The sequence below is a fragment of the Bos grunniens genome, chromosome 9, assembly GCF_055505025.1.
Source record: "Bos grunniens cultivar Pamir isolate PY7600 chromosome 9, Bosgru_T2T1.0, whole genome shotgun sequence".
In the NCBI taxonomy this organism is placed as follows: domain Eukaryota; kingdom Metazoa; phylum Chordata; class Mammalia; order Artiodactyla; family Bovidae; genus Bos; species Bos grunniens.
In genome coordinates this window covers 13845693-13871371 of record NC_141173.1, presented here as the reverse complement: position 1 = coordinate 13871371, position 25679 = coordinate 13845693, and the positions used below count along the sequence as shown (strand labels likewise).

At 38.5% G+C, this 25679-nt stretch overlaps 1 protein-coding gene and 1 non-coding gene across 5 annotated transcripts; both read right to left on the bottom strand.

The window, feature by feature from the left end:
* Positions 1 to 3606: 3606 nt before the first annotated feature.
* On the bottom strand, positions 3607 to 25380 carry MTO1 (mitochondrial tRNA translation optimization 1). 4 transcript variants are annotated; one of them, XR_015132585.1, is made up of 13 exons: positions 25055 to 25380; positions 22807 to 23006; positions 22591 to 22708; positions 19746 to 19829; positions 17831 to 18120; positions 15842 to 15954; positions 15560 to 15750; positions 15193 to 15323; positions 14332 to 14547; positions 14078 to 14249; positions 9834 to 9952; positions 6939 to 7099; positions 3607 to 5232 (listed from the first exon to the last, which is right to left on the bottom strand). XR_015132585.1 is itself a non-coding variant. In XM_086316804.1 (13 exons), the coding sequence occupies exons 1-13, from the start codon at positions 25269 to 25271 to the stop codon at positions 5071 to 5073; spliced, it is 2163 nt and encodes a 720-aa protein (XP_086172930.1). In that variant the 5' UTR covers positions 25272 to 25380; the 3' UTR covers positions 3607 to 5070. The 4 variants fall into 4 exon arrangements, 2 of the variants coding, with proteins under 2 accessions (XP_086172930.1, XP_086172931.1); XM_086316804.1 differs by having other exon boundaries at positions 14332 to 14536; XR_015132586.1 differs by lacking the exon at positions 19746 to 19829.
* Positions 4663 to 4735, bottom strand: TRNAR-UCU (transfer RNA arginine (anticodon UCU)). Its single transcript has one exon. It is a non-coding gene; the product is annotated as a tRNA-Arg (tRNA).
* Positions 25381 to 25679: the final 299 nt, after the last annotated feature.

Genomic DNA, 25679 nt, shown 5'->3' with positions numbered 1-25679 from the left:
CCAAGTGTTGTTTGTTTCTCTTGTCTGTAGAACAGGAAGATAACTGCTTTATCATGGGTTAAAGAGCAAGAATCCATGTAAAGCCCTTAACTTCGTATCTGACACACAGTAAACGTTATTAGGTAGTAGCTACTCTTTTAAAAGAAGGCTGAGCACCAAAGAATGCTTTCGAATTGTGGTGCTGCAGAAGACTCTTGAGAGTCCTTTGAACAGCAAGATGGAACCAGTCAATCCCAAAGGAAATCAACCCTGAATATTCACTGGAAGGACTGATGCTGAAGCTGAAGCTCCAATACTTTGACCACCTGATGCAAAGAGCCAACTCATTGGAGAAGACTCTGATCCTGGGAAAGACTGAAGACAGAGCAGAGGGGGAGGCAACAGAGGATGAGATGGTTGGATGGCATAAAGACTCAATGGACCTGAGTTTGAGCAAGCTCAGGGAGATGGTGAAGGACAGAGAGGCCTGGCATGCTGCAGCCTAAGGGGTTGTAGAGAGTTGGACATGACTTAACGACTGAACAACAATGAAAAGCATAATTCTCCCTATGGGGTTATGTGATTTCTCTTAATTTTAGCTAATAGGAAAAAGTTTTCTTCTGGTCCCCTTGATGGGGCAGAAAGAACTGGGGTTTAACATTTAAATGCAATGTGCCTTTTCCTCAGACCCTTCTATTTAAAATATCTCAATTTTTAGAAATAAGAAGGGGGTAAGTTATCAATCAGCAGGTTTTGGAGTCTAAGATACAAGTTAATTCATGGCTTTTAAAATTGTTATACAATATAAATTTTAACATCTTAATCAGTTTTTTTAAAATTTATTTGGCTGTGCCAGGTCTTAGTTGCAGCACAAGGAATAGTCAGTACGTGGGATTTTTTTTTTTTTTTTTCAGTTGTGGCTTGCAAACTCCTAGTTGTGGCATGTAGGATCTAGTTCCCTGACCAGCAGGGATCAAACCCAGGCCCCCAGCATTGGGAGCGTGGAGTCTTAGCCAGTGGATCACCAGATGAAGTCCCAACATCTTAAATTGTTTTTAATTGTAAGGTGGTGGTAAGTACCTTCACGTTGTTGTGCAACCATTAACACCATCCTCCTGCAGAACTCTTCATCTTGCAGAAGTGAAACTCTATCAAACAGTAAATTCCCATTCCTCTCTTGCCCCAACTCCTGGCAATCCCCATTCTGCTTTGTCTCTGTAAATGTAACTACTCTAAATACCCCATGTAAGTGGGATAATACAGAGTTTGTCCTTTTGTGACTGGCTTATTTCAGTTAGCATAATGTCCTCAAAGTCTGTCCAAGTTGTAGCTTGTGTCAGAATTTGCTTCCTTTCAAAAGGCTGAAAAATATCTCATTGCATGTATATACACTGTTTATCCATGTATGTTGATGTACTTAGGTTGCTTCCACCTTAGGCTATTGTGAATAACGCTATGAACATGACCCTTGAACAGATCTCAGACCCTGCTTTCAATACTGTTGAATATGTATGTGTGAGATTTCAGGGTCATACGGTAACTCTACTTTTGAGGGGAACTGTCACCCTGTTTTCCAAAGTGGCTACACCATTTTATACTTCCACCAGCAGTTCTAAGTGTTCCATTTTCTCCACAGTGTTCTCAACATTTGTTGTTCTTTGTAAAAAATACATTATGTATTTATTTTGCTGCACTGGGTCTTAGCTGTGGCATGCTGGATCTTGGATCTTTGTTGTGGCACCAGGGATCTTTAGTTGCAGCATGTGGGCTCCAGTTCCCCCACCAGGATTGAACCCATGCTCCCCTTACTGAGAGTGCAGTTTTAGCCACTGGACCACCATGGAAGTCCCAACATTTATTATTTCCTGATTGTTAACAGCCATCCTAACAGGCATGAAATGGTATCTCTTTTTTTTGGCCACACTGTGCAGCATTTAGAATCTTAGTTCCCTGACCAGGGAGAGAAACCATGCCCCTACAGTGTAAGCTTGAAGTCTGGACACTGGACAGTCTAGGGAGTCCCTCACTGTGGTTTTGATTTGCACTTTCCTAATGACTAGGGATGTTCAGCATCTTTTCACGGGGTCATTGGCCATTTGCATATCTTCTTTGGAGCTATGTCTATTCAAGCCTTTTGCCCATTTTAATTTTCTTTCAAATGCTTTTTACTTTTTTGCTGTACCATGTGGCTTATTGGATCTTAGTTCCCTGACTAGGGATCAAACATAGGCCCTGATAATGAAAGCACTGTGTCCTTACCACTGGACTGCCAGGGAATTTCCTCAATTGTGTCTTTAATCTGGCTTTTAAGTTAGGAAATATTTTCTGATTGAATAAAATGGCTTGAATATAAAATATAGGCTTTAGTATCATATCAGGAGCAATGATAAGCAGGGATAACAGTAAAGAAAGATAGAGGAAATGAAACTGAAGAGACTGTGAAGACAGAAGAGAGAGAGAGAGAAAGGCAAACGCTTAAGTATGCAGTTCTTAATATGTTATAAATCTTTTTATCCCATTTAATTATTCAGTTAAGTTTTAGTTTTGCCATCTCTTGCCTTTAGTACTATTTTTTCATTTATTCAAAAGACATGTTCTGACTGTCTACAACCATGCCACTGCCTGCTTGAAGAGGTTTACATGTTAATAAGAGTAAGTTAGAGTAAGACAGGTATTAAAAATTAAGATGGATGAGGTAAGTGCAACAAGAGAAGATTGTGAAGAGGGAGCCTGGGGAAAGTTTATCGATACTGTGTACCTTCTAGTGTAAGCAGCTTTGCCAACTCAGAGGGAACCCCTAGTCTGCTGGTGGCTTTCCTGGTACTTCTGACCACTTCTCCTGAGCAGGGCATTCTTCTAGGAGTTGAAATTTCTGAAGGGAAAAAGTCATGGCTATTCCAATGGAGGCTGAAACTCAAAAATGACAAACCAGTTTAAAACAATCAGTAATATAACTAAAACACTTGTCTATAAGGTAACTTCGTAATTCAAGGCTGTGATGGTTTCATTTAGCATAGGTCCTTATGTTCATATTCTCTCCCTCCTCAACCAATTTGACAAATGCTTAGTGTTTCTTAGTCATTTCCTTTTTTGGCTGCTCAGTGTGGCTCGTAACATCTTAGTTCCCTGACCAGGGATCAAACCATGCTCCCTACGTTGGAAGCGCAGATTCTTAACCACTGGACCACCAGGGAAATCCCTCATTTCCTCATTTTAAGTTTGGTGTTCCTGTTGAAAGGAACTTCAGTATGTGCCCAGCTTTTCAAACTCCCAGGCTATGTGGTCTGCGGTGGGTGGAGAAAATCATAAGGCCAACTTCTGTTGGATGCTGGCTGTTGTCATTGTTGGGGGGTTCCCATGGAGTAACTGGACTAAGGTTACATTTTTAGCTGGTTTGCTCTGAAATATTCTGTTAAGTGAGATAACTTTGTATAATATATGTAACAACATATTTTAAATTGTGGATTTAAAGAGGTTTCATATGCTAAACTAAATGCAGAACCTAAAACATGTTTTCTATCAAACATTTTTCAGTAAGATGGTTACTACTGTAATGGAATCACATTATAAAACCCAAGCTTCATTATATGTAGTATCACTAGGCCCAAATTACAGCTGTTGAGAACCTTTCAAAGCATTTAGGAATTTATTTCCTCAAAATCAATTTTTGCTATATTCCATTCAATAAGCACCCCACTCATTGCTTTTACTCCTGCAATTAGCCAGAAAAAGAAAAGTTTACAATCAATGGTTCCCCCCTAGTGATAAACACTAGTACAAAATACCCTCTTTTAATAAACACCATGCAGAAGTGTACTCAATATGCCTCTGTGGTAAGAATTCTGCCTAGGAATGGCCATAATAACTAAAAGTTACCACTTACTGAAATTACTACATCAAGTATCAAAAAGAACTCATCATTGCTAAAACATCCAGCATTACACATATTGGGTTGGCCAAAAAGTTCACTCGGGTGTTCTGTAACATCTTCCGAACAAACTTTTTGGCTAACCCAATGCTTTTTACTTGCTACTGATCTGGACTGTGTTATGGAAAGACAAAATTAGATGAAACCCATGGAAACCGAGCTACATCCAAGAGGCTATACATGATTATAGTAAGAAGATATTTGCCCCACACCCACTGAAATCACACCAGTGATTTCAGGGCGCTTAGAACTGTCTGAGATACCTGCTTTGGCTTGAGGCTGATATGGGAGCTTCTCCCTGGACTGACAGAAAAGGTCTGAGTTGGCATTTCCAAGGATAAGTAGGGTCCTCTTGTCTGCTTGGCTACGTTCATCCTCTAGTCAGTGAAGAAAGGTCAAGGTGTCTGAGGAGCTAGCCAAAGACCCGGCTGGTCACCCCCGCTAACCCCAGTAACCATGTATCACAAGTACTGGAGAGTCCCAGCGCCATTCAGATTTTTCTGTCAATTCTGACTTTCAATAGGGGAACTTTAGTCGCCATGCTGCAGCCAGCACTGGAAATTAGCTGAATGATTCTGGATGATTTTGTACAGTTTCAAATTTTTAGCCTTAAGAATTTGAGGGCTTTGAAATAACATAACTAAGCAGAAGCCTGCCAACTTTCAAAACTAGTTGAAAGATAAGACTTTTAATTTGGTACCTTTTATGGACAAAGTTCTTATTATTTATTTTTGGCCACGCCACGCAGATCTTAGTTCCCTGACCAGGGTTCCAACCTGGGTCTCCTACAGTAGAAGTGTGGAGTTCTAACCATTGGACCATCAGGGAATTCCCAGTAAATTTGTCCTTATGAGTAGGCAAATCCGCAAGCTGAGATTTTTTTTTTTCCAGATTCAGTTTTAGTTCCACTGTATGTCTCTTTGATGAACACTGCCCAAACTTATATTAGTAGGTATACTGTATTAGAACACCTGAAAGAAAGAGTATAAATGGACTTTATAACTATTTTTTCAGATATACAAAAAAGCAGAATTATAACCTATTTACAAATTAATGACAAAGCCACAAAACCTAATAAAGTTATTTTAACAGGTGCTAAATATAAATACTTCTCATCTCCTGTCTACACTCTTGTTCAGATTAACTCTTCTATGAATAGAAAGCTATAACTGACTCTCTTCAAGTCTGTCTGTATCATGTAACTGTTGATCAGTTTTGGGAACTCTATTCATAGCTGCCTGTCTTTGCTGAGTGGTCTTCACAAATCTGAGCAGGTTGACGATGGCAGCAGCTGTCACTCCAGGTATACGACTGGCAGCCCCAATCTAGGAATTAAATCCACGAGAAACATAAATGAGCTATGTTAGTTATAAGCAAATTTATTTTCCTCCTGATAACGATCTGTATGTTACAGTTTATAAAATATTTTCAAAACTTTATCTTAATGTATTGTCAAAATAACTTTAGAAAGTAGATAAAAGAAATGTGGTTATAATTAATATCTTCACTTTAAAAACAGGGGAAACTGAGACTAAGAGATATTAAAATGACTTGTCTAAGATCATGTAATTAACAGATGTTAGAGTATCTAACCTTTTCTTTTCGTTAAACTAAACTAACATCACTAGCAGTGTGTTGCTCAGCACCCTATGACTAATCTCAGTAATATTTCTATGGTATATTTTTGCAGTGAAATGTATGACTTATTCACTCCAAGTGGTATAGAGACCTCATATCAGTTCAGGTCTGTTTTGCCACCAAATGACTCTGTAGCAAACGTTTGTCAGAGCTTATGGTATTTCAGAATTTTGGTTAAGAGGTGAACTGTGATGACCAATACAATGCAACTGAACTTTTCTGTGATAATGGAAAATTTCTGTAACACTGGCAGTGTAAAAATATGATAACTGTCCAGTATGACAGCCAAGAGCCTTTTGTAGCTACTGAGCATCTGAAATGTGGCTATTATGACTGAGGAGTTGAATTTTTAACTTTATTTCATTTTAATTACTGTAAATGGTTGCACTTGGTTAACGGCTATCATATTGGGCAGTGTAGCCTATGACTATCCACAAAAACATAACCCAAAATGAGTAAGATACAGCTATAAAACTTAAGGCCTCTCTGCTGCCTTCCATGATGAATATGACTAAGAATACCATGTTAGTTGATGAAATCACTCCTCTTTAAAAAAGCAAGAATACTGGAGTGGGTTGCCATTTCCTTCTCCAATGCATGAAGGTGAAAAGTGAAAGTGAAGTAGCTCAGTTCTGTCCAACTCTGAGCGACTCCATGGACTGCAGCCTACTGGGCTCCTCCGTCCATGGGATTTTCCAGGCAAGAGTACTGGAGTGGGGTGCCATTGCCTTCTCCTGGTTAAGTACCCCTTTATTTTATGAACCACTGAAAAAAATAAAAAACCCAATGCAATGCCCATTAAACTATGATACACCATCAATTTTTAAGCTACAACTCAGAGATGTTAAAAATGTATCTCAGAATCAATAAATACAGCCTACAAGTCTTTAAATATTTGTTATTACAAATTCAATACTGTATGCTGAAGTTTTTAACAGATGTATACAGCATGGTGCCCATGTACTCATGCAAATACAAACCACACACAGACACACACAGGATCATCTCTGGCCCTCTACTTCCTCCTACTGGCTCCCAAGGCAACACTATGGAACGCCTTGGAGGGATCCAAGCAGTGATCTGAAAACCACTGACATGTATTCTATTTTAACCCAAAGTAGTTTAAGTCATGCATATAAACAAGCATGCACATGGTTGGCTAATTATAATCAACCCAATTCTTCACTTCCAGATACTTATTTAGACTAAGCTTTTTTTTATCTCTCATAAAAAATATAATGACACCTGTTATACAAAGAGAATATGAAAATAAGAGGTTAAGCTTTTTATGATGAAATAAAACATTAGTTATATGGCCACTACAAATCCAGCTTTTAAAAATTAAAGCATTGGCTCTCTATGATCTGTTCCTATCCACTGCCTGTTTTCTTACCGTCTGTGGGCGACTGAAATGGAGCTTCTCTCGAACTTCATAGGACAAAGATATATCCTTGAGAGTCAAATAATCTAGGTCCTTTGGCAGTTGGAGAGCTTCATCTCTCTGAACTTCCTTTATTTCTTGTTGCTGATGGAACAGTACTGATTCATAAGTAGCTGGTGAACAAAATTAATTATGTTGTGATACTCAGATAATATTAACAACCTACATGTTTCTAGCTTTTTACAATTTACAGAGAGCTTTTGCATGTATGATCTTAGTACCCCGATAGGTGGTAGGTATTCCCTTTCACAGAAGAGGAGACTGGGGTTAAAATAAAGAGAGGGAGTATCCTGTGTATTAACTACAATATTCTGTCTGGCAGTTTATTCCATGTCCTTCTCATTTAAAAAAACTAGAAAATTTTAAGTTAAAAAAAAAAAATTGCTTTCTTTCTCAATGCAAATTTTGGTGGAACACTTTCTTCAACAGGCTATAGGTTTGAAGTTCTAAAGATTAGGTGTTTCTCCAAGAAGATGGTTTTCAAATAAAGCTATAATTGTTAAAAGTATATATTCTTGGATGATAACATATAATTTAAATAAATTAACTGAAGTTTTATTCAGAGTGAACTTAGAAAGACAATTCAGCAATTATTTTGTAATTAAAGCATTCCATTCTTAGAAAAATAAATCCAAGACCTGTTTTAAAACCTATACTGAGGTGGTCATTCTGTCCTGTTTAAGAAAAGCAAGTCTTCCCTAGAGGTTCTGGCAGCTTCTGCTTCCATCACTTGACTGGTAGCCAGAAAATCTCAGCTCTGAGCCTGGCTCTACCAATAAATTACCCTCTGACAATGAACACATCATGATACTTCTGGGCCTCAGCCACATTATCTAGAAATGTTATGGGCTGACCCAGAAACTTATGATGGTCTTTTTGACAATAAAGGAGAGCTGTGAGGTGCACAGGCCTTGTAGACAGATATACTAGGTTCAAAGCCCAGTTCTGCCACTCCCCAACTGTGTGACCCTGGGCAAGTTATAACTATCTGTAAATTAAGACATAATGCTAGTAGCTATCCTTCACATGACACTTTTTAATTATCAAATGAAATAATTCATGTAAAGGGATTAATATAACATGTAACACATCAGCATGACAAATTGTAATGAAATTTTATGACTCAGGAATAGACTATAGGATCACAGAATATAAATAATGTATATGTTAAAGATACATTTACTTTTTCAAATATGTATAGCAAAACAATGAAAGATAGTACAAAGAAGAATCTGAAACTGATTTCTGCCTTCAAGAAACTTGTCTAAGGACTTCCCTGGCAGTCCAGTGGTTAAGACTTCACCTTCCAATTCAAGGGGTGCAGGTCTGATACCTGGTCAGGAAGCTAAGATCACACATGCCTCAGGGCCAAAAAAACCAAAACATAAAACAGAAGCAATACTGTAATAAATTCAACAGATTTTTAAAATGGTCCACATTAAAAAAAAAAGAAAAAACTTATCCAGTGGAGGATCTAGGTAGTGATTTGAAAACTACTGATATACACTATATTTTAACCTAGTGTGGTTTCTTTTAAGCCATGGGTATTAGTTAGAGTTTTATATACGCCAGTCTTAAAGAACAAAGCAAAACAGTAACTACTCCATGGCTGAAGTCAGGGTTTCCTATAAACAAGTTGAAGATAATTATTTTGGACCATTTACTGGACACAGTAAAACTGCAAACCAAGTTTAAAATACAGAGTTTAATCACCTTTTCCCAGATGCTAATGGCCTAAATGTTCAATAAAGTAACTTTTACTCAATAGAAAGATCATGATGTTGAGATATAAGGTTAACAATACTTCTTACACATTAGCAAATGACCAGGGCATGTTCATTTGGAAGAATGATAGGCAGCACTTGGGTCATTCTATATAAGCAGTCAAAGCATAGCAAGGTAACAGACCTCTCTGGAACTGAAAGAAAACGTTACTGCTAGGACTGCAGCATTCTCACCACCTTCGCTGGTCCCCAAGGAGCCTGAAGGCCTTTCCTGTTTAAACAGTCCACCTTTTATCCTGCTTTTCCTACCCTTCTCTCCCATCTCATTCTGTTCCCTGACTTTTTCTGCACACAATTTTCCAGTGGAGGAAAAAAAAAATCTTCTATCACAATGCAGAAGCTAATGCTATTATCAGTATTTCTGTTTGAATTTTTTTTTTTTTTTGGCATGTGGGATCTTCCCTGACTGAGGATCAAATCTGTGCCCCCTGCATTTGGCGTATGGAGTCTTCAGGGAAGTCCTGAAATTTTTTTTATAAAGAAAAAATTATAAATTGCAGTACAACTCCAAAAGTCACATGTGACTTTGATGGTCAATATACTGACCAAGAATATGAGAGCACGTCAAATGTTATAACATACAGGGGCAGAATGTGAACTTCTTTGCCTGATACAAAATAAGTCTTTGTTAATAGAAAAGTATTATATCATCAAAGCCAAAAATAGCATTATTTTCCTCATTAGTAGAACATTTAAGTGGAGAAAACATTAAAAAAAAAAGTTCAAAAGGAAAAAAGATTTAAGTTTGTTTTTTTTTTTTTTAAAAGGAGAGCTCGACAGTGGCACTTCCCAACATGAAATATACACACAGATCTCCTAGGGATCTTGTTAAAATGCAAATGCTCACTCAGTGGGTCTGGGGTGGAGTCTTCCTAACACATTATGATGTGTTACAGTGCTACCTGGGAAACCTACTCTGAGTGGTCAGAGCCTAAGACGATGCTGGTCTTACGGTAATAATGGCTCCTCTTGACACAGAGCTCTCTGTGTATCTGCAATTCATTCATTATTTGCACAAATGAAGAAGGGAGCATACAGACATCCTAAGTAAAAAATTTTCTACCTTCTATTTTCAGTCTTTCGGCCAGCTCTCTACATTGGGTGTACTTCTTCAAGGGCTCTGGAACAGCCCTGGCCAACAACTCCATGTCAACTTCCTCATACTTCAGAACATCAAGAGCTCTACAAACACAGAAAAGTTTCATTAACACAAGGGTCCATATCATATCAGGCAGATTAAGAACAAAATTCCTTGAAAGTAATACCAAATCTCAGAATAAACAATATCAATATATTTCTAATTTTCCCCAAGTACACTGAGCAAACAGCAGCATCTGTGACATAGCGGGACCTCCATGAGATCAGCATGTGATTCTCAGGCTGAAATCTGTCGAAAGTGTTTCTGCATCTACTGAGATTATCATATGGTGTTTATCTTTCAATTTGTTGATATGATGTATCACATTGATTTGCGTATATTAAAGAATCTTTGCATCCCTGGGATAAACCTGACTTGATCATGGTGTATGATCTTTTTAATGTGTTGCTGAATTCTGTTAGAATTTTGTTGAGGATTTTTGCATCTATGTTTATCAGTAATAGTGGCCTGTAATTTTCTTTTTTTGTGATGTCTTTGTCTGCTTTTGTTATCTGGGTGATGGTGGCTTCATAGAATGAGTTTGGAAGTGTTCCTTCCTCTGCAATTTTTTGAAAGAGAGCATGTGATTCTCAACTCCTTTCCTTTATCAAGAGGGGTAAGTAGTTGGTAAAGTGGTACTGCAACAATCCATTTGTCCTCTGGAGCTTTCCTATTAGGACAGAATATCCTCTGAAAACAAGGGTGTGATTGAACTCCCTAAGAATTTACATCTAAGTCACATTAAGCCCATGTCCGTTGAATGCGCCATCCTTCTACACGCATGCTTAGAACCAACTAAAGGAGATCTGCTTGTTCCAAGACTGGAAAATACCCTGCAGTTTCCTTCTCATTTTGCTTGGTTCTCACAAGGTTTCACTGATCTGTACACTTTCCCTACAGTACACTTACTGCCTTAACTTTATTTTTATTTACTTTGCCCTTTCCCTCTTTCAATAGATTGCTTTTTTTATCAACTCTGTCCACCCAAAATCAATTAAACCAATTAATTTATTAAGTCAAAAGAAGGTCAAATCTGCCCATCCCAGGGTTCCAAGTCCCTTCAGGCCTCCCAGATGTGTTTGTTTGTTTGTTTGTTTTTTACAGCTCATTCTATCACCACAGTCATGTGTCACACTCTCTGCAGAGGCCTGTCTCATCTCAGACAGTCTAGGAAAGGCCAGACACCTCTTCCCACAAGGAGCTGTCAACTTTGTTGTGCTCCACAAGATGAATTATGTCAATTAATTTCAGAAGTCTCATCAGATAAGCTGTTGATACAATGAAACCAAATAACCCTAAACTCCACAAGAAAAGGGGTTGTTCTTTCAGAAATTATAAAACCAAGACTTCCCTGGTTGCTCAGTGGTTAGGAATCACCTGCTAATGCAGGGAACATGGGTTTAATCCCTGGTCTGGGGAGATCCCACATGCTATGGGGCAACTGAGCCTGTGTGCCAGAACTACAGAGCTTACTCGCCTTGGAACTAGTGCTCTGAGACATGAGAAGCCATCACAACGAGAAGCCCATGCTCTGCAACTTGAGAGCAGCCCGCACCAGTCACAACCAGAGAAAGCCTGCAAGTAGCAACGAAGACCCAGGGTGGCCAAAAATAAAATAAAAAAATTACAGAACATACAGGAACACATCTAATGACCAACCAAAAAGAGAGGAATCTTAGAGGATGGTGACCTCAAAGAAAAGCCTATGACCATTTAACTTTTAAGAAGGTTTTAGGGTTCCCTGGTGGTCCAGTGTTAAAGTTAAGAATCTGCCTGCTAATGCAGGGGACGTAGGTTTGATCCCTGGTCTGGGAAGATCCCGCAGGCCGTGGGGCAACTAAGCCCATGAGCCACAACTACTGACCCAGCACTCTGGAGCCTACCAGCTGTGACTATTGAAGCCTGTGCTCATAGACAGGAGAAGCTGTTGCAATGAGAAGCCCTGGTACCACAGTGAAAAGCAGCTTCCGCTTGCTGCAACTAGAGAAAGCCCACAGGCAGCAGTGAAGACCCAGAGCAGCCAAAAATAAATACATCTTTTAAAAGGCTTTTAAACAATTTGTTTAGAAGGCTTGGAGCTATTTGCAGGTCCAAACTTCAAGACCAGCTTTGAATGAAGCCTAAGCCTCAGAGTACAGAGGGCTGCCACTGAAGGACAAGTTAGCACGCTTCTGCAGAACACGAGAGACAGTTTCTGCACTACCTGACACATCAGTGCGTCTCCCTATGATCCTAACAGGAAATGTGTGCGCGCATGCTCTGTGGATCTGTTCTGTCAAAATGGAAGCTCAAAGTCCAGTCCTACCCCTCAGTGCCTGGCGCACAGCTTGCTATGTGTGCGGCAGACACAATACATGTCCTTGGACCAATTTTCTATCTTTCTAGCTTTATATATCTAGGAATTGATCAAGTGAGTTCTTTCAGGGAGGCTCAACACTACACTATAAATATTCTACCAAAATCAAACAGGAGGATGAGGTCCCTGTTTCCTTCTGAAAGGAAAGACACCTGAAATTAACAAGAAAAGCATTTGGTCAAATTACTGTTTTAAAAAAAGTTACCTTAACAAAATGGGTACTCTTAGGATTAGGTAAAAATATAAAGCCGACAGCCCCCTCCTTTTTCATATTTTTATTCATCAATTAGCATTCTAAACTGTGTTGAAAACAATCACTTCCCTTGCTCTCACTATGACCTCAATCCACATGAGTCACATTGAATGAAAATTCTTATTATATAAAATCTAACACAGTGCAATATTTGACCTAAATGAAGCATAATGCTATAAATTCTTCTGCAAAGCTTGAAATAATAATAAACCCTCTTAAATTTAAACAAATATCTGGAAAACAGAGTGAAATATAAAACTATGCTTATACTACTACCATCTCCCAGTACCACTTAACTGGTACACAAATAAATCTGCCACCCTTATCTGTGAACCAAGCTGTCTTTCCTGTAAATGAGACCCCCTGGTTTGGGTGACAACCATGCAGATTCTTTATTATTTATTGTTGCTAAGGCACTTCAGTCATGTCTGACTCTTTACTACCCTATGGACTGTAGCCTGCCAGGCTCCTGTGTCTGTGGGATTCTCCAGGCAAGAATACTGAAGTGGGTTGCCATGTCCTTTTCCAGGGGATCTTCCTGACCTAGGGATCGAACCCACATCTCTTAGGTCTCCTGCATTGGCAGGTGGGTTCTGTACCACTAGCGCCACCTGGGAAGCCGATTATTTACCGTTACTATAATTAAAAACCTGCTTATTCTCCTCTTCAGTGATGCCAGTGCTTTGGGAAATTCTCATGAAAATGAAAATTTGGGAACACAAGTTGTAAACAAAAAACACTGTGATGAGATGAAAGTCAAAGACATGTTATGCCTGGCTGTTAAAAAGAGAGAGAGCGCTTAGAGAGATTGTGGATGATAAAAAGTGGCATTAAAATGAATATACCATTAAATCTACAAATTTCCTCACAAGCAAAACAAGGACTGAGAAAAAGAAAACTATAAACAAAAAACATACTGGAGACACAGCAGCAAGATCAAGTCAGCATGTGTGCTTCTGAAATACAATGATTGTAGGTTTATACCTTCTAAACCCACCCTCCAACCCCCGCTCCCCACGTTAGCTTACATTTTTTAAATGGGAAAAATCAGTGGTGACTGATGTAAATTTTGAATTACATGAGGTTTTCAGAAATGTATCTCTGAATCAAGAAAGATCTCTATTAGTGTCCTTTAGAGTCCATACAACCAGAATGGTAAAAATAAGGACAAAAAAACTCCTAACATGTAGTAAGGGAGTCTTCAAGAATTGGTAACACTGCTTAATCAAAGTTTCCCTGCTATGGCTCATAGGCAAGATGAGACCATTCCAATTGTTCAATGCCTAAAAAAGAAAGCAGATGCTATTTCTTGGTTTATGCCCGCTAGATCTTAGGAAAGGCAGAACTCAATGGGAGCCACAGAGAAATAAAATAAAGAATAATTTAGAATCATATATATTGTCATTCGTGAGTAAGGAGATTATCTCTAAAGAATTTTGAAAAGAAGCAAACATAAGAGCTGCGTTCGTTTAAAATGTGTAGGTAGGGAATCTATGGTAGTATCTCTCTGAGATGACTCCATTTTTCTACAAAAAGAAAGTTTATACAAAAAATGCATACCTGAGAGGCAGACTTTTACCACTACTTATAGAAGACTCTGGAATTAAGTTTTTCCATTTAGTACTTAAAAACTCAATGGATTTTAGCATAGAAATGCCTTCTTCTAAAGAAGACTTCATCCAAGAAGCTCTTTCATATCGTTGTTGGGACACACAACCAGCTTCCTTGTACCCTAGAAGGGGGAGGGGGAGATTATAATGAAAGAGGTCTTAAAGGAGAGAAAGTCTGGTTGCAGGACTCAGTGTAAGAGTTACCTCGGAATGTGAGCCTGCTGTCGGCGTTATCAGGACGCAGTGACAAACGGAACTCGGCTCGGCTGGTAAACATGCGGTATGGTTCGTTGGTGCCCAGTGTGGTGAGGTCATCAATCAAGACTCCTATGTAACCTTCTGTTCGGCTAATGACAAAAGGAGGCTTGTGTCTGACCCGAAGACTTGCATTGATTCCAGCTATCACACCCTACAAGAGGACTGAAATGTTTAAAAGGCCATTATGAACTGAACAAAGAGCTATCCTATTCAGACACTACCTGGAAAAAATGGTTCAGGCAGTAAGGAAGCAGACCTGCCCAGAAGGGACAAAACAGAGACAGAAAATGTGGTTCATATTCACAAACAGAATATGGGTAATATACCACTTTAGAATGCTATAATTCATTGTTTTCAAAAATATCTAATATTCTTGATAAACCAGGTGGCTAATCTTTAAAAAAAAAAAATCCACTTGTAAGACTTTTTTAGCCTTTGCCCATTTACAAGTAAAAATAACATAACTTTCTGTTTAAAAAGGAGTAATAACAGGGTAATTTTCAATAAAGTTAGGTTAGGTTAAAAGAACTAAATTTTCTTTTTTTAAATTTCAGAAGCAATACAAAAATCTCATCAAAATATGCAACTGGATCTAGGAGCTCAGAAGAGAGTAACAAAGACACAGTGTTTAAAAAATCTTGTTGTATACAGAAGCCACTCCCATAGTTCCTGAAATAGAAGTCAGTTTGCTATTACAGTTATGAGTTGTATCTAAGCTCTATATAGCAATCATGACAGATGTCAAGAGGAGGAACACCAGTTAAATAGTCCTTTTCTGTTTATAGTAACATTTGAACCACTTCTTACTTGAGCTGCAGCTTCCTCGTAACCAGTAGTGCCATTTATCTGTCCAGCAAAGAAGAGCCGCTGCACCAAATGAGTCTCGAGAGAAGGAGAGATCTGCCGGGGGTCCATGTAATCATACTGAACACCGTAGCCTGGCCAAAGAACAGATGGTACAAAATAAGCAAAAACAGCGCTGGGTTTGCCTCAAGCAGAGATGCAAAGATTATCATTAAATGCTCTTGAAATGTGAAGACTATTTTATAAATAAACGTGCAGATGCTGGGTTTTGTCTTCTGGGGCTCTAAGCACCATGACTGTAGCTTCAATTTTCCGCTGTCTGCTAAGCAACACTGAGCTCAGACCAAAGGGCAGCTGGCAGTCTCTTTACCTGGCTGAATCATTTTAGCGTTCTCCAAGCCTCTGATGCATGTGATCATCTTCTCCTGTAATTCAGCTGGCAGTGTCACAGATAACCCTTGGGGGTAGATGAGGTCAGAATCCATTCCTTCAGGTTCCAACCAAACTTGATGTACACGGTTTGGAAAACGCAAGACCTTTGATTCAATGGAGGGACAGTATCTAGAATAAGACATTGGAATTTAAAAATGCAATTAAACAAAAGAGGTTTGACAATCCTTACTGTAATTAAGCACTGGTATTTTGTCCTTACCGGGGTCCTCTTGTAGTTTCCTTAACGTGACAGTTAAGGTGAAGGTTCTCAAGGACAATCTCATCCACTCGAGGGTTAGTGTGAGTCAAGTAACATGGCAGCTGATCTTCTGGCTAAAACATGGGAACTCGTCAAAATACTGTTTTGCTTCTCTATTAGTTTGCCTCTAATTCAAATAAATTCCACACATGATATAAACTTACTTGTAAAGACATCAAATCTATGCACAAAGCCAAATACTAATGGTGAAGTATGTTTGTGAAAAACAACCCCAAAGATGAACGTAAATTGACACAAGCCTCCAGATCAACAGTTCATAGGAAATACTGATGATGCAGGAACATGTTTAAGGCACCAGAGCAGTGAAATCAGACAAATCTACAAATCTAGAATGTAGGAAATTCCAGAAGAGAAATGTCTCAGTTTCTTCCCCATGTAGATGTAAAAGAGGCTCCCCTGGTAGCTCAACTAGTAAAGAATCCACCTGTAGTGCAGGAGACCCTGGTTCGATTCCTGGGTCAGGAAAATCTCCTGGAGGAGGGCATGGCAAACCCACTCCAGTATTCTTGCCAGGAGAAGCCCCATGGACACAGGAGCCTGGCATGCTACAGTCCACGGGGTTGCAAAGAGTTAGACACAACTGAGCGACTAAGCACAGCACAGCACACAGATGTAAAAAAGAGAGGAACTATTATAAGATATGTAATGTATGAACCTCATTTGGTTCTTGGTTCAAATAAAACAACTATAAAATACTTGGAATGCACTTGGAACATTGTAGTTCAACTATACTTCAATAATATATCTATATTTAATACTAAGGAAAATTGAGCACTGAGTATCAGATGATATTAATAAATTATGTTTTGCTATATGTGTTAACAGTATTATGGTTGAGTTTTACAAAATCCTTATTTGTTAAAGACATGTACCAAGGTATTTCTGGATGAAATGATGTCTGAGACTTATTTTAAAACTAAGTAAGACAAAGTGTTGAGGAAAGATAAGAATGTCAAAAGAGGGAATTCCCTGATGGTTTAGTGGTTAGGATTCCACACTTTCACTGTAGGAGGCATGGATTCAATCCCTGGTCGGGGAACTAAGTTCCCACAAGCTGTGCAGCATGGCCAAATAAATAAATTAATAGCCACTCATCAGGGTAACACTCACCAGAAATTAGGAGCGTCAACTACTAGCCCTTGATTCTAAACACACAATATATAGCTTGTTTTTTTTTAAATTACAAGGATAGGTAAAAGTAGCCTATATCTTCAAAAGTATCAGTATTATTAAGACTGAGGAATTATTCCAGATTAAGAAGAAATGACAATTAAATGCAATATATGATCCTAGGTTGGAAAAAGAACGTTGGGACAAAAAAATGTATTGGGGTGGTCAGAAAACTCTATGAATTTTATTTTCGATAACAGCACTGTGTCAATGTTAAAGTCCCCAAATTTCATCACTGCATTGAGGTTATATGAGGATGTCTTTGGGCTTAGCTGAGATGCAGACTGAGGTATTTAGAGGTAAAGGGTCATGATCTCTGCAACTTTTAAATGTTTTGGGAAAAGAAAAAAGAATAAAAATAAATGTGTATGTTACTGTTCTATATGTTAAATATATGTATCTATGTCTATATATATGGAGAGGGCAAGTAACAGTCCTACAACTTTTCTGAAATTATTACAAAAAGTTTAAATAGGTAAAGTTATCAAATCAATGAAATTTAAGAATTTATGGGATTTTGGGAGGGAGGTGGAGGGAGGGTCGGGATGGGGAATACATGTACACCCATGGCTGATTCACGTGAATGTATGGCAAAAACCACCACCACTTAAAAGAATTTGTGAGGAAATACCCAAGTAGCCAAATCAGCTACTCCTTTTAAAGAACACATTTTTGTGCCCTAATTAATAGTGATGAAAAATGAATACCAAAAAAGTCTATATTCCCTATTTAAGGCCAGATTTTCATAAATTATCTCACCTTAATCCACACTGTCTGATTGATAAAGCTGAAAGGTATGGATGGATTATCTGGTGTCTGCTTGTTTAGAATGCTGAAATTAACGGATTCTTTGGCGATTCGGGGCGGAGTCCCAGTCTTCAATCTTCCCACCACAAACCCCAACTTCTCCAGGGTCTGAGCCAACCCTATGGCAGGCTGATCCCCTAAACGTCCTGCTGGATGCATTTCCAATCCGATTACAATCATGCCTCTCAGGAATGTCCCAGTAGTCAGAACCACACTCTCTGCATACACTTTACTTCCATCGGCTAAAGGACAAGAAAGAGAACAAAACTCATGTCCTAATTGTCACCATGGGTCAAATTAGAATGTTACGCTTTTGTAGGAGAACTACAGAAAAATTTGTCTTTAGAAACCTGAAAAAGATTTTAAATCAGTAAGAAGGCTACATGTCATCAATCTGAAGAATGCAGGAAAGCTGAGACGGAGAGCATAATGTATTATCACAGATACACATGTTCCTAAAGTCTTGTCAGCACTGAATAGCTGGTCTCAGTTAATTTTTAAAATTAATTAAATTTAGACTTCTAGTTAAATTTAACAGATCCCACCTCACATGATTTCTTCTCCTTCTTAAAATTCCAAAAGAAAATAAAGGAGCAAAAAAGATATGAAACCATGAGAACCACAAGAATGGAAAAGAATTTGTCAAAAGATGAAAAATTTCAAATATTTTTGAAAGAAAGTGGTTGGGGGGGATGGATAAATCAGGAATTTGGGATTAATTTATACACACCACAATAAATAAAATAGTCAACAAGGACCTACTATATAACACAAGGAACTCTACTCAATATTCTATAATAACCTACAGTAGAAAAGAACCTGAGAAAAGAATGGATATATACATTATATACGTTTAACTGAATTGCTTTGCTGTACACCTGAAACTAACACAATATTGTAAATCAACTATACTCTACATAAAATAAAAAATTTTTTTGAAGTGGTTGGAAGAGTGATAACTGATTGAGCAGAGGGGAGAATGCTATAACTCAAGAACCTGAAGAGAACATACAGATGACAGTGAAGTACTCTGCCCTGCAGCGACACAGAAACGGGAGGACTGAGTGTGAAAAATGTGGGAATGCAGCTGGGGGCTGAAGAGGAGAAAGAGCTGAAAACCACATATAAAGGCTTGTCTACAGATGGATCTACCATACAAGAAAATGTGGGTTAATTCTTTGGGTAATAGAGAGTTACTGTTAATGGGTACAGTATTTCAACTAAATTTCCAAAGTTCTAGAAATGGAGAGTGGTGACAGCTGCACATCACTGTGGGGGTACTTGAGGGCGTGGAACTGTATACTTAGAAATGGCTACAGTGGCAAACTTTATGCTATATACATTTTACTACAATAAAAACCCGATTATTAATAAGCTATAATGGAGAAGACTGAAAAAGAATATATCACTTCACTGTAAATCAACTACACTTCAGTAAAAAAAAGTTAATTAAAAATTGTATTGTTGGGCCCATAAAATATAGACAGGGTCCAAGAAATAGCGTTTGAAGATACTAATTTAAGTAACAAGTAAAAATAATTAAAAAGCATAAAGGGCTACCTTAATAAAAACAATATAATCATCAAGTCTGGCGAGGAAAGGAGGCAGAGAGAAAAGGAAATGAAAATAAAAGTAGTAACTGTTCAACATAGGGAAGTCAGGAAACACTGACAGAAGAAAGGGAAGATGGGGTGTATTATACAAAATCATAGTTACTAAGGTAATCACAGAACAAAAGCCATGAACTTATAAGAAAGAAACATAGCTCCTAAAAGGCAAAGCAAACACAGATTAAGTGGTTAAAAAAAAAGTATAGCAGACTGTGTACAATATGTTACTACTGTGTGTGGGGGTGGAATATATATACCTCTGCATGAAGTCAAGGATAAAATCACAGACAGAAAGACCACGCCAGTGCCTAGGAATGCTCCTGAAGAAGGAAACCGGCTGCCTGGAGCACAAGATGAGAGAGAGACCACCTTTTCACTCTGCCTTCTTTCATCCCCTTTAAACTGTTGATGATGCAAAAGGAACATTTAAGTTTTTAAATACCTGGATTGAGTTCTTGACTGTGATATTTTCTAGCTGTGGGACTTGGGGAAACTACTTGAACTTTAGGAAAGTTGGCATTCTAATCTATAAAAAAGATATGCCTACATCATAAATATACTTATATGGAATTTTAAAAATTCAGGTGGAATATAGAGCAAATTGAAAATTTTTTCAGATCCCTGGCTTTAATTGTCTGTGGTAAATGGCAATTTATTTTTTCTTAAAAAAATTTTTTTAGGCATTAGCTGGCTGCAGCTACCATGTTTTTTTACTATTAATGTTGCAGTTATTTATTAAGTAATTAAGTATAATTATTTATTAAATATTTTATTGTAATCTGTTAAATCCTTACTATATGCCAGCCTCAACATTAAGTCACATTTTTCACATTTCGTGAAATATACATTACTCTCCCAATTTTGTAGATGAAGAAACTGAAACCCAAAGCTAAGTCTGAACACTAGTCTAATTCCAAAGCACCTTCTCCAGTCAATGTATTTTCTTTTCACTCTTTGAGTCCACCAAATTCCTCACAGTAAAGTTTGAGCAGTATCTTTCTGCTTTTCTTCATTTTGTCTTTCCTTTTCCTTTTAATCAGAGGATAACTGCTTTACAAAGTTGTGTTGGTTTCTGCCGTAGAACAACTATATGAATCAGCCAGACGTACACGTCCCCTCCCTCTTGAACCTTCCCTCCTACTCCCCACCGATTCCACCCCTCTAGGTTGTCAGAGCCCTGGATTGAGCTCCCTGTATTTTACAGCAACTTCCCACTTGCTATCTATTCTACACCTGGTTTTGTATACATTTTAATGCTCCTCTCTCAGTTCGTCCCACCCTCTTCTTCCCCCACTGGGTCCACAAGTCTGTTCTCTATGTCTGTGTCTCTACTGCTGTGCTGCAAATAGGTCCATCAGTATCATTTTTCTATATTCCATATTGTGCGTTAATATACAATATTTGTTTTTCTCTTTCTGACTTATTTCACTCGTTTAACAGGCTCTAGGTTCATCCACCTCATTAGAACTGACTCAAATTCATTCCTTTTATGGCTGAGTAATATTCCATTGTGTATATGTACCACACTCTTTTTTTCCATTCATCTGTCGGTGGACATCTAGGATGCTTCTGTGTCCTGGCTATTGTAAATAGTGCTGCAATGAACATTGGGGTACATGTGTCTTTTTGAATCATGAAGTTTTCTCAGGGTATATGCCCAGTAGTGGGACTGCTGCATCGTATGGCTACCACAGTATTTGATTATTGTTTTTACTTGTAACACCGGATATGTTCAATGCCTATGTGGGATGTAAGTTATAGGTAATATATTTGTTATGATAGCACTCTCAATGTAAGTAATTCCTTATCCAACTGACACACTTTCTTGACTAATAACTCTAATTTTCCTTGGGTGAAATATACCAATTAAAAATATTTATCTTCTCACACCAATTTGAGGCCATAGAAGGCCATTAGGATGAAGTTTTGGTCAATGGACTTCAAGAAGATGCTGGGCTAGACGTCTATTAATAGGAAAGTGGAAATCCTGTTTAAAAGGAAATGCACCTTGTTTGCTCTGTCTTTATTTGGTCTTTACCCTTTCCCTCTTTTTCCTTTTCTTTCTGATAATGGATGCCTGGATATGTGACTTTGGTCTTGTGAACACTGGGATGAAAGCTACAGCCAAAGGTGACAGAGCAGGACAATGGAAGGGCATGGGTGTCTGGTGACATGGCTAGGACTTCCAGGTGCATTGTCTACCCATGTCCTTCTTATCGTGTAAGACAAATACACTCAATTATTTCTAAGCAAGAAAATTAATATGTATATCCCATTCTAAAAAATGTCTATAATAAAATTTAAACAGGGAAAATAAGTTAATAAGTATTTTAAATGATGAATTTTTTATGGCTGATTTGAGATGTTGTATGGCAGAAACCAATAAAACATTGTAAAGCAATTATCCTCCAATTAAAAAAAAAAAGGATAAATTTCTCCAGTGCAGCCCCTCCTACCACTTTGTTCCTAGAAAGCTAACAGTCCAGTCCTCTGGCAGAAGACTGATTCTTCTCTTTAGGACTAACAGACATAGATGTTTGGGAATTCCCCAACAAAAAGGCCAGTTCAATCCCTAATCATCAGACTGTACAGAGTCAGTCAAGCCATAAAATAACTATGCACACACAAATCTTCCAATTAGTGTTTGCAGTGAAGGCTAAAAGAGCTAAAGTGGTTAAGTCTTTAAAGGGAGAAAACAGAGATAAATTGCTTTTCCATTCTTCTGTAAAAAATATGTGCATGTGCAATTTTATTTAAAAAATTAATATGTAACTCAAATAAAAACATACATAATAATCTTGTAAAATATAAATTTAAAATGTTTAAAGTCAGAACTAAGAAAAATAAAAATTACCACAGAAATACCAAGAGAAAAATACATAATTTTGCAGGCTATAGAGTCCCAAAATAAGATGGTACAGAAGGTGAGCTTCATGGTAAAAATAAAATGAGGAATAGGATTTTTTCTATACAGTTTCCCTCATACTTGAGCAGAAAACACAACAATTTCCTAGAATAAGCAAAACATCTCCATACACTACTCAGGATAAAATTTTCACATGGAGTTTGATACTGTTACTATTATCTGTAAGCAGTACATACCCAAAACAACACCACTGACACGGTATTTCCCAGTGTGCTCAGGCTCTGGTTCTGTAAGAATGAGATCTTCTACAGCTCCCTCCTGAACAGTAAGCAGCGGTGTATTTAGGATTTCTTTCTAGCAAAAGAGAATGCAAGTTGAAAATAACTTGTTAAAAATAACTTGCATGTTAAATAATCACCACAATCCTTCCTGTTTTCATGCCCTGTTCTTACCTGCATATTCTGCTTATAAAGCTTCCTATCAATTTGAGCTCTCAGACCCCAAACAGCTGGTCCCTTGCGCCGGTTTAATACTTTGTAATGTATACCAGACTGGTCACAGATTCGAGAACACAGGCCATCCAAGGCATCGACTTCCCTCATTAAATGCCCCTTTCCAATGCCACCAAAGGAAGGATTACAGGACATCTGACCTAAAGAGAACAGACATAAACAAAATAAATATACGAGCATCTTGCACACAGTGCGTGCTTGATAGGAAAATGTCTGTACAAGCGACTAGAATCATGTGATTAAAAATAAAAAATGATGCAAACACTAAAACTGCTGAAGTCCCAATGGGATACAAGAGTTATTCAGGGCATCGTGGAAGACAAACAACTGCTGGACGTTTCTTTTGAATCTTTCTCTTATACATATTTTTAGCACTTCATTATGCTGCCTCTTCCTTTACAATGTGATTTTGAAAACCTTACCTCATGAAACCTTCCTAAATCAAGCATAATTTAAGAAATTTCTTTGTACTGGTTCACAGTTATAATTAATTATGTCTTCCATAAAGGCCATCTGCTGATCCTGTGACCAGCATTAAGGCCTCCAAAAGTTTTCACGGTCTCCAGAGGGAGGCTGAATAGTGCTGTCCTTATGAGCATGGGTTAGGAGCAAGGCAGAGTTCTGGTTCAGCTCCTATATTCACCACTTAGAAGCTCTAGGTGATCTTGGTAAGTTGTCTAATATTCTGTATCTCAGTGTCCCTACTGTAAAAACAGGGATGACAACTTCGTAGATTATCTTCCTCCTTCCTTTGATATAGAACCACAGTTTATTTAGGTAAACACTCTTCCTGATGAGGCTTTGTGCTTGGGGAGTGTGACCTACACTATTTTAGGGATAAATCTTTATTGATCTAAAGTAATCCTGTTCCTACTTGCCAGTGAGTGGTTTAGTGTTAAAAGACTTTTCTCTTTCGTCATGAATGGCAAACAAGAGTTTGTCAAAAAGCACTATTTCTCAGGTTATTAATAAAATAAAAAATTTTCTATCTCTGACTTTATTATGGCAGATGATACGACGGAATTGATACAGGACAATTCCTGCATTCTGTATTCCTATGGAAGTTTAACCTTCTAAGTCAAAGCTATCTTTCTGAGAACAAGCAGAAATACTTCATACTCCATGACATCAAAGTACCTTAAAAAAAATGAGACTTTGATTTTAAGATACAACTGTCATTCATTAAGCTCATTTATAAGAGTTATTACATATCACTGAAATTCATTTATTTAAAAAGATAACATAGGTCACATTGTATTGGTATAAAAATATAAATACATGTTTTGATGGGAATTCCTTTATCCTTGACAAAGCTACACCACTTATAGTATTATCTTATCATCTTAGTTCAATAATACTTTTTTGTTCATTCAACTTTTAAAATTATTATTATTGAAATGCAGTACCTGGTTTTTACTTGGTAATCACATAGCCTCTATCCAAAAGAATCGCTGTTAACAAAAGTATATATTTCTCCACAGTTATAAACTGAATGGTTATTTCTAAACAGTATTTCAGTACAGAAAGCATAGTTAACATTTCAATTACAGTTCCCTCGTAAGCAAAATGCACAAGGAAAGACACAGGCATGCATAATTTACAAGATAGTGTCCTAGCTGGCATCTATGATGATGCCACAGAGGGGTCTTGCTTTAAATTATGGCCGTCCAACCACTGCTTGTGAAGTGCCAAAAAGCACAGTCGGGTCCTGACCATAAAATTGGGGAATAAACATTCAGTATGAATATAAAATACAATTTAAAAAGTAGCCTCGTTCTTCAAAAGGGTTCCACAAAATCTCGAGAAAAACACAATGGGTATTTAATAAACGAGCACTAATAACGCTGATTCACTCTAACCGAAGCAACAAGCTAGTAAAGGGCAAAAGGCAAAATTGAAATAAAGTATCACCAGTATTCTTAAGAGTTTGCTCTTTTCTCAAGGCACCTCTCCCTCAACCCTCCTCCAACTAATTATTTCTGTCAATAGCAGCACAATTCGTGGTCCACAGAATAGCCGAAACCAGAGTTCTGGCCCGGTCCCGCTTGATCTGCGAAACACACATCAGGCTAAAACGACATTCGGTAGGATTCTCACCAGAGTAACTGGAGGAAAAGGCACTGGGAAGGGGAGAAGGAGGACCCTGGCAGCGTGCGTCTCTCTGCAAGCCTCACACCGCGCCACTCACCGATGGTGTCCACTCGGTGCGTGAGCAGCAGAGTCCGGGAGCCGCATCGAGCTGCGGCGGCAGCGGCTTCGGTCCCTGCGTGTCCTCCGCCGATGACCACTACGTCGAAGTGCGGAGTCCAGGGCGCCGCGCTGTCACCGCCGAACCGGACCGACGCAAGGTGCTGTTTGGTGAGGGAAGCCGCGACCCGGCGGCCACAGCCTCGGATACAGAACATTGCTGGAGAAAGGCAGTCTGTTAACTCGGATCCTGACACTAGCGAGGGGAAAACACTTAGGAGAGAAAGCCTTCAGGAAGCAGCCATCTTGCTATGATGTCACAGCGTCACGTCTACGTCCAGCGTCGCCGCTGATTGGCAGTTTGGCGCGACTTTCCTGGCGAAGCGCGTTGGAGTGTGTGCACGTGGATTGGTGCGTGTGTACCTCGTTTCTTGCCTGGCGGAGGCTGTTGGATTACCTATGGTTGGAGAAGGGGACGACGAAGGATGAGATGGTTGGATGGCAATACCAACTCAACGGACATGGGTTTGGGTGGACTCAGGGAGTTGGTGATGGACAGGGAGGCCTGGCGTGCTGCGGTTCATGGGGTCGCAGAGTCGGACACGACTGAGCGACTGAACTGAACC

What these genes read in the sequence shown, in the direction of transcription:
- MTO1 (XM_086316804.1), bottom strand. Translation starts at nt 25,271, where the DNA reads ATGTTCTGTATCCGAGGCTGTGGCCGCCGGGTCGCGGCTTCCCTCACC. An exon ending in GCACCGAGTGGACACCATCG is followed by an intron (nt 23,007 to 25,054) that starts GTGAGTGGCGCG and finishes TGTTCTCTTTAG; the next exon opens with GTCAGATGTCCTGTAATCCT. An exon ending in GAAACTACAAGAGGACCCCG is followed by an intron (nt 15,751 to 15,841) that starts GTAAGGACAAAA and finishes GTCTTATTCTAG; the next exon opens with ATACTGTCCCTCCATTGAAT.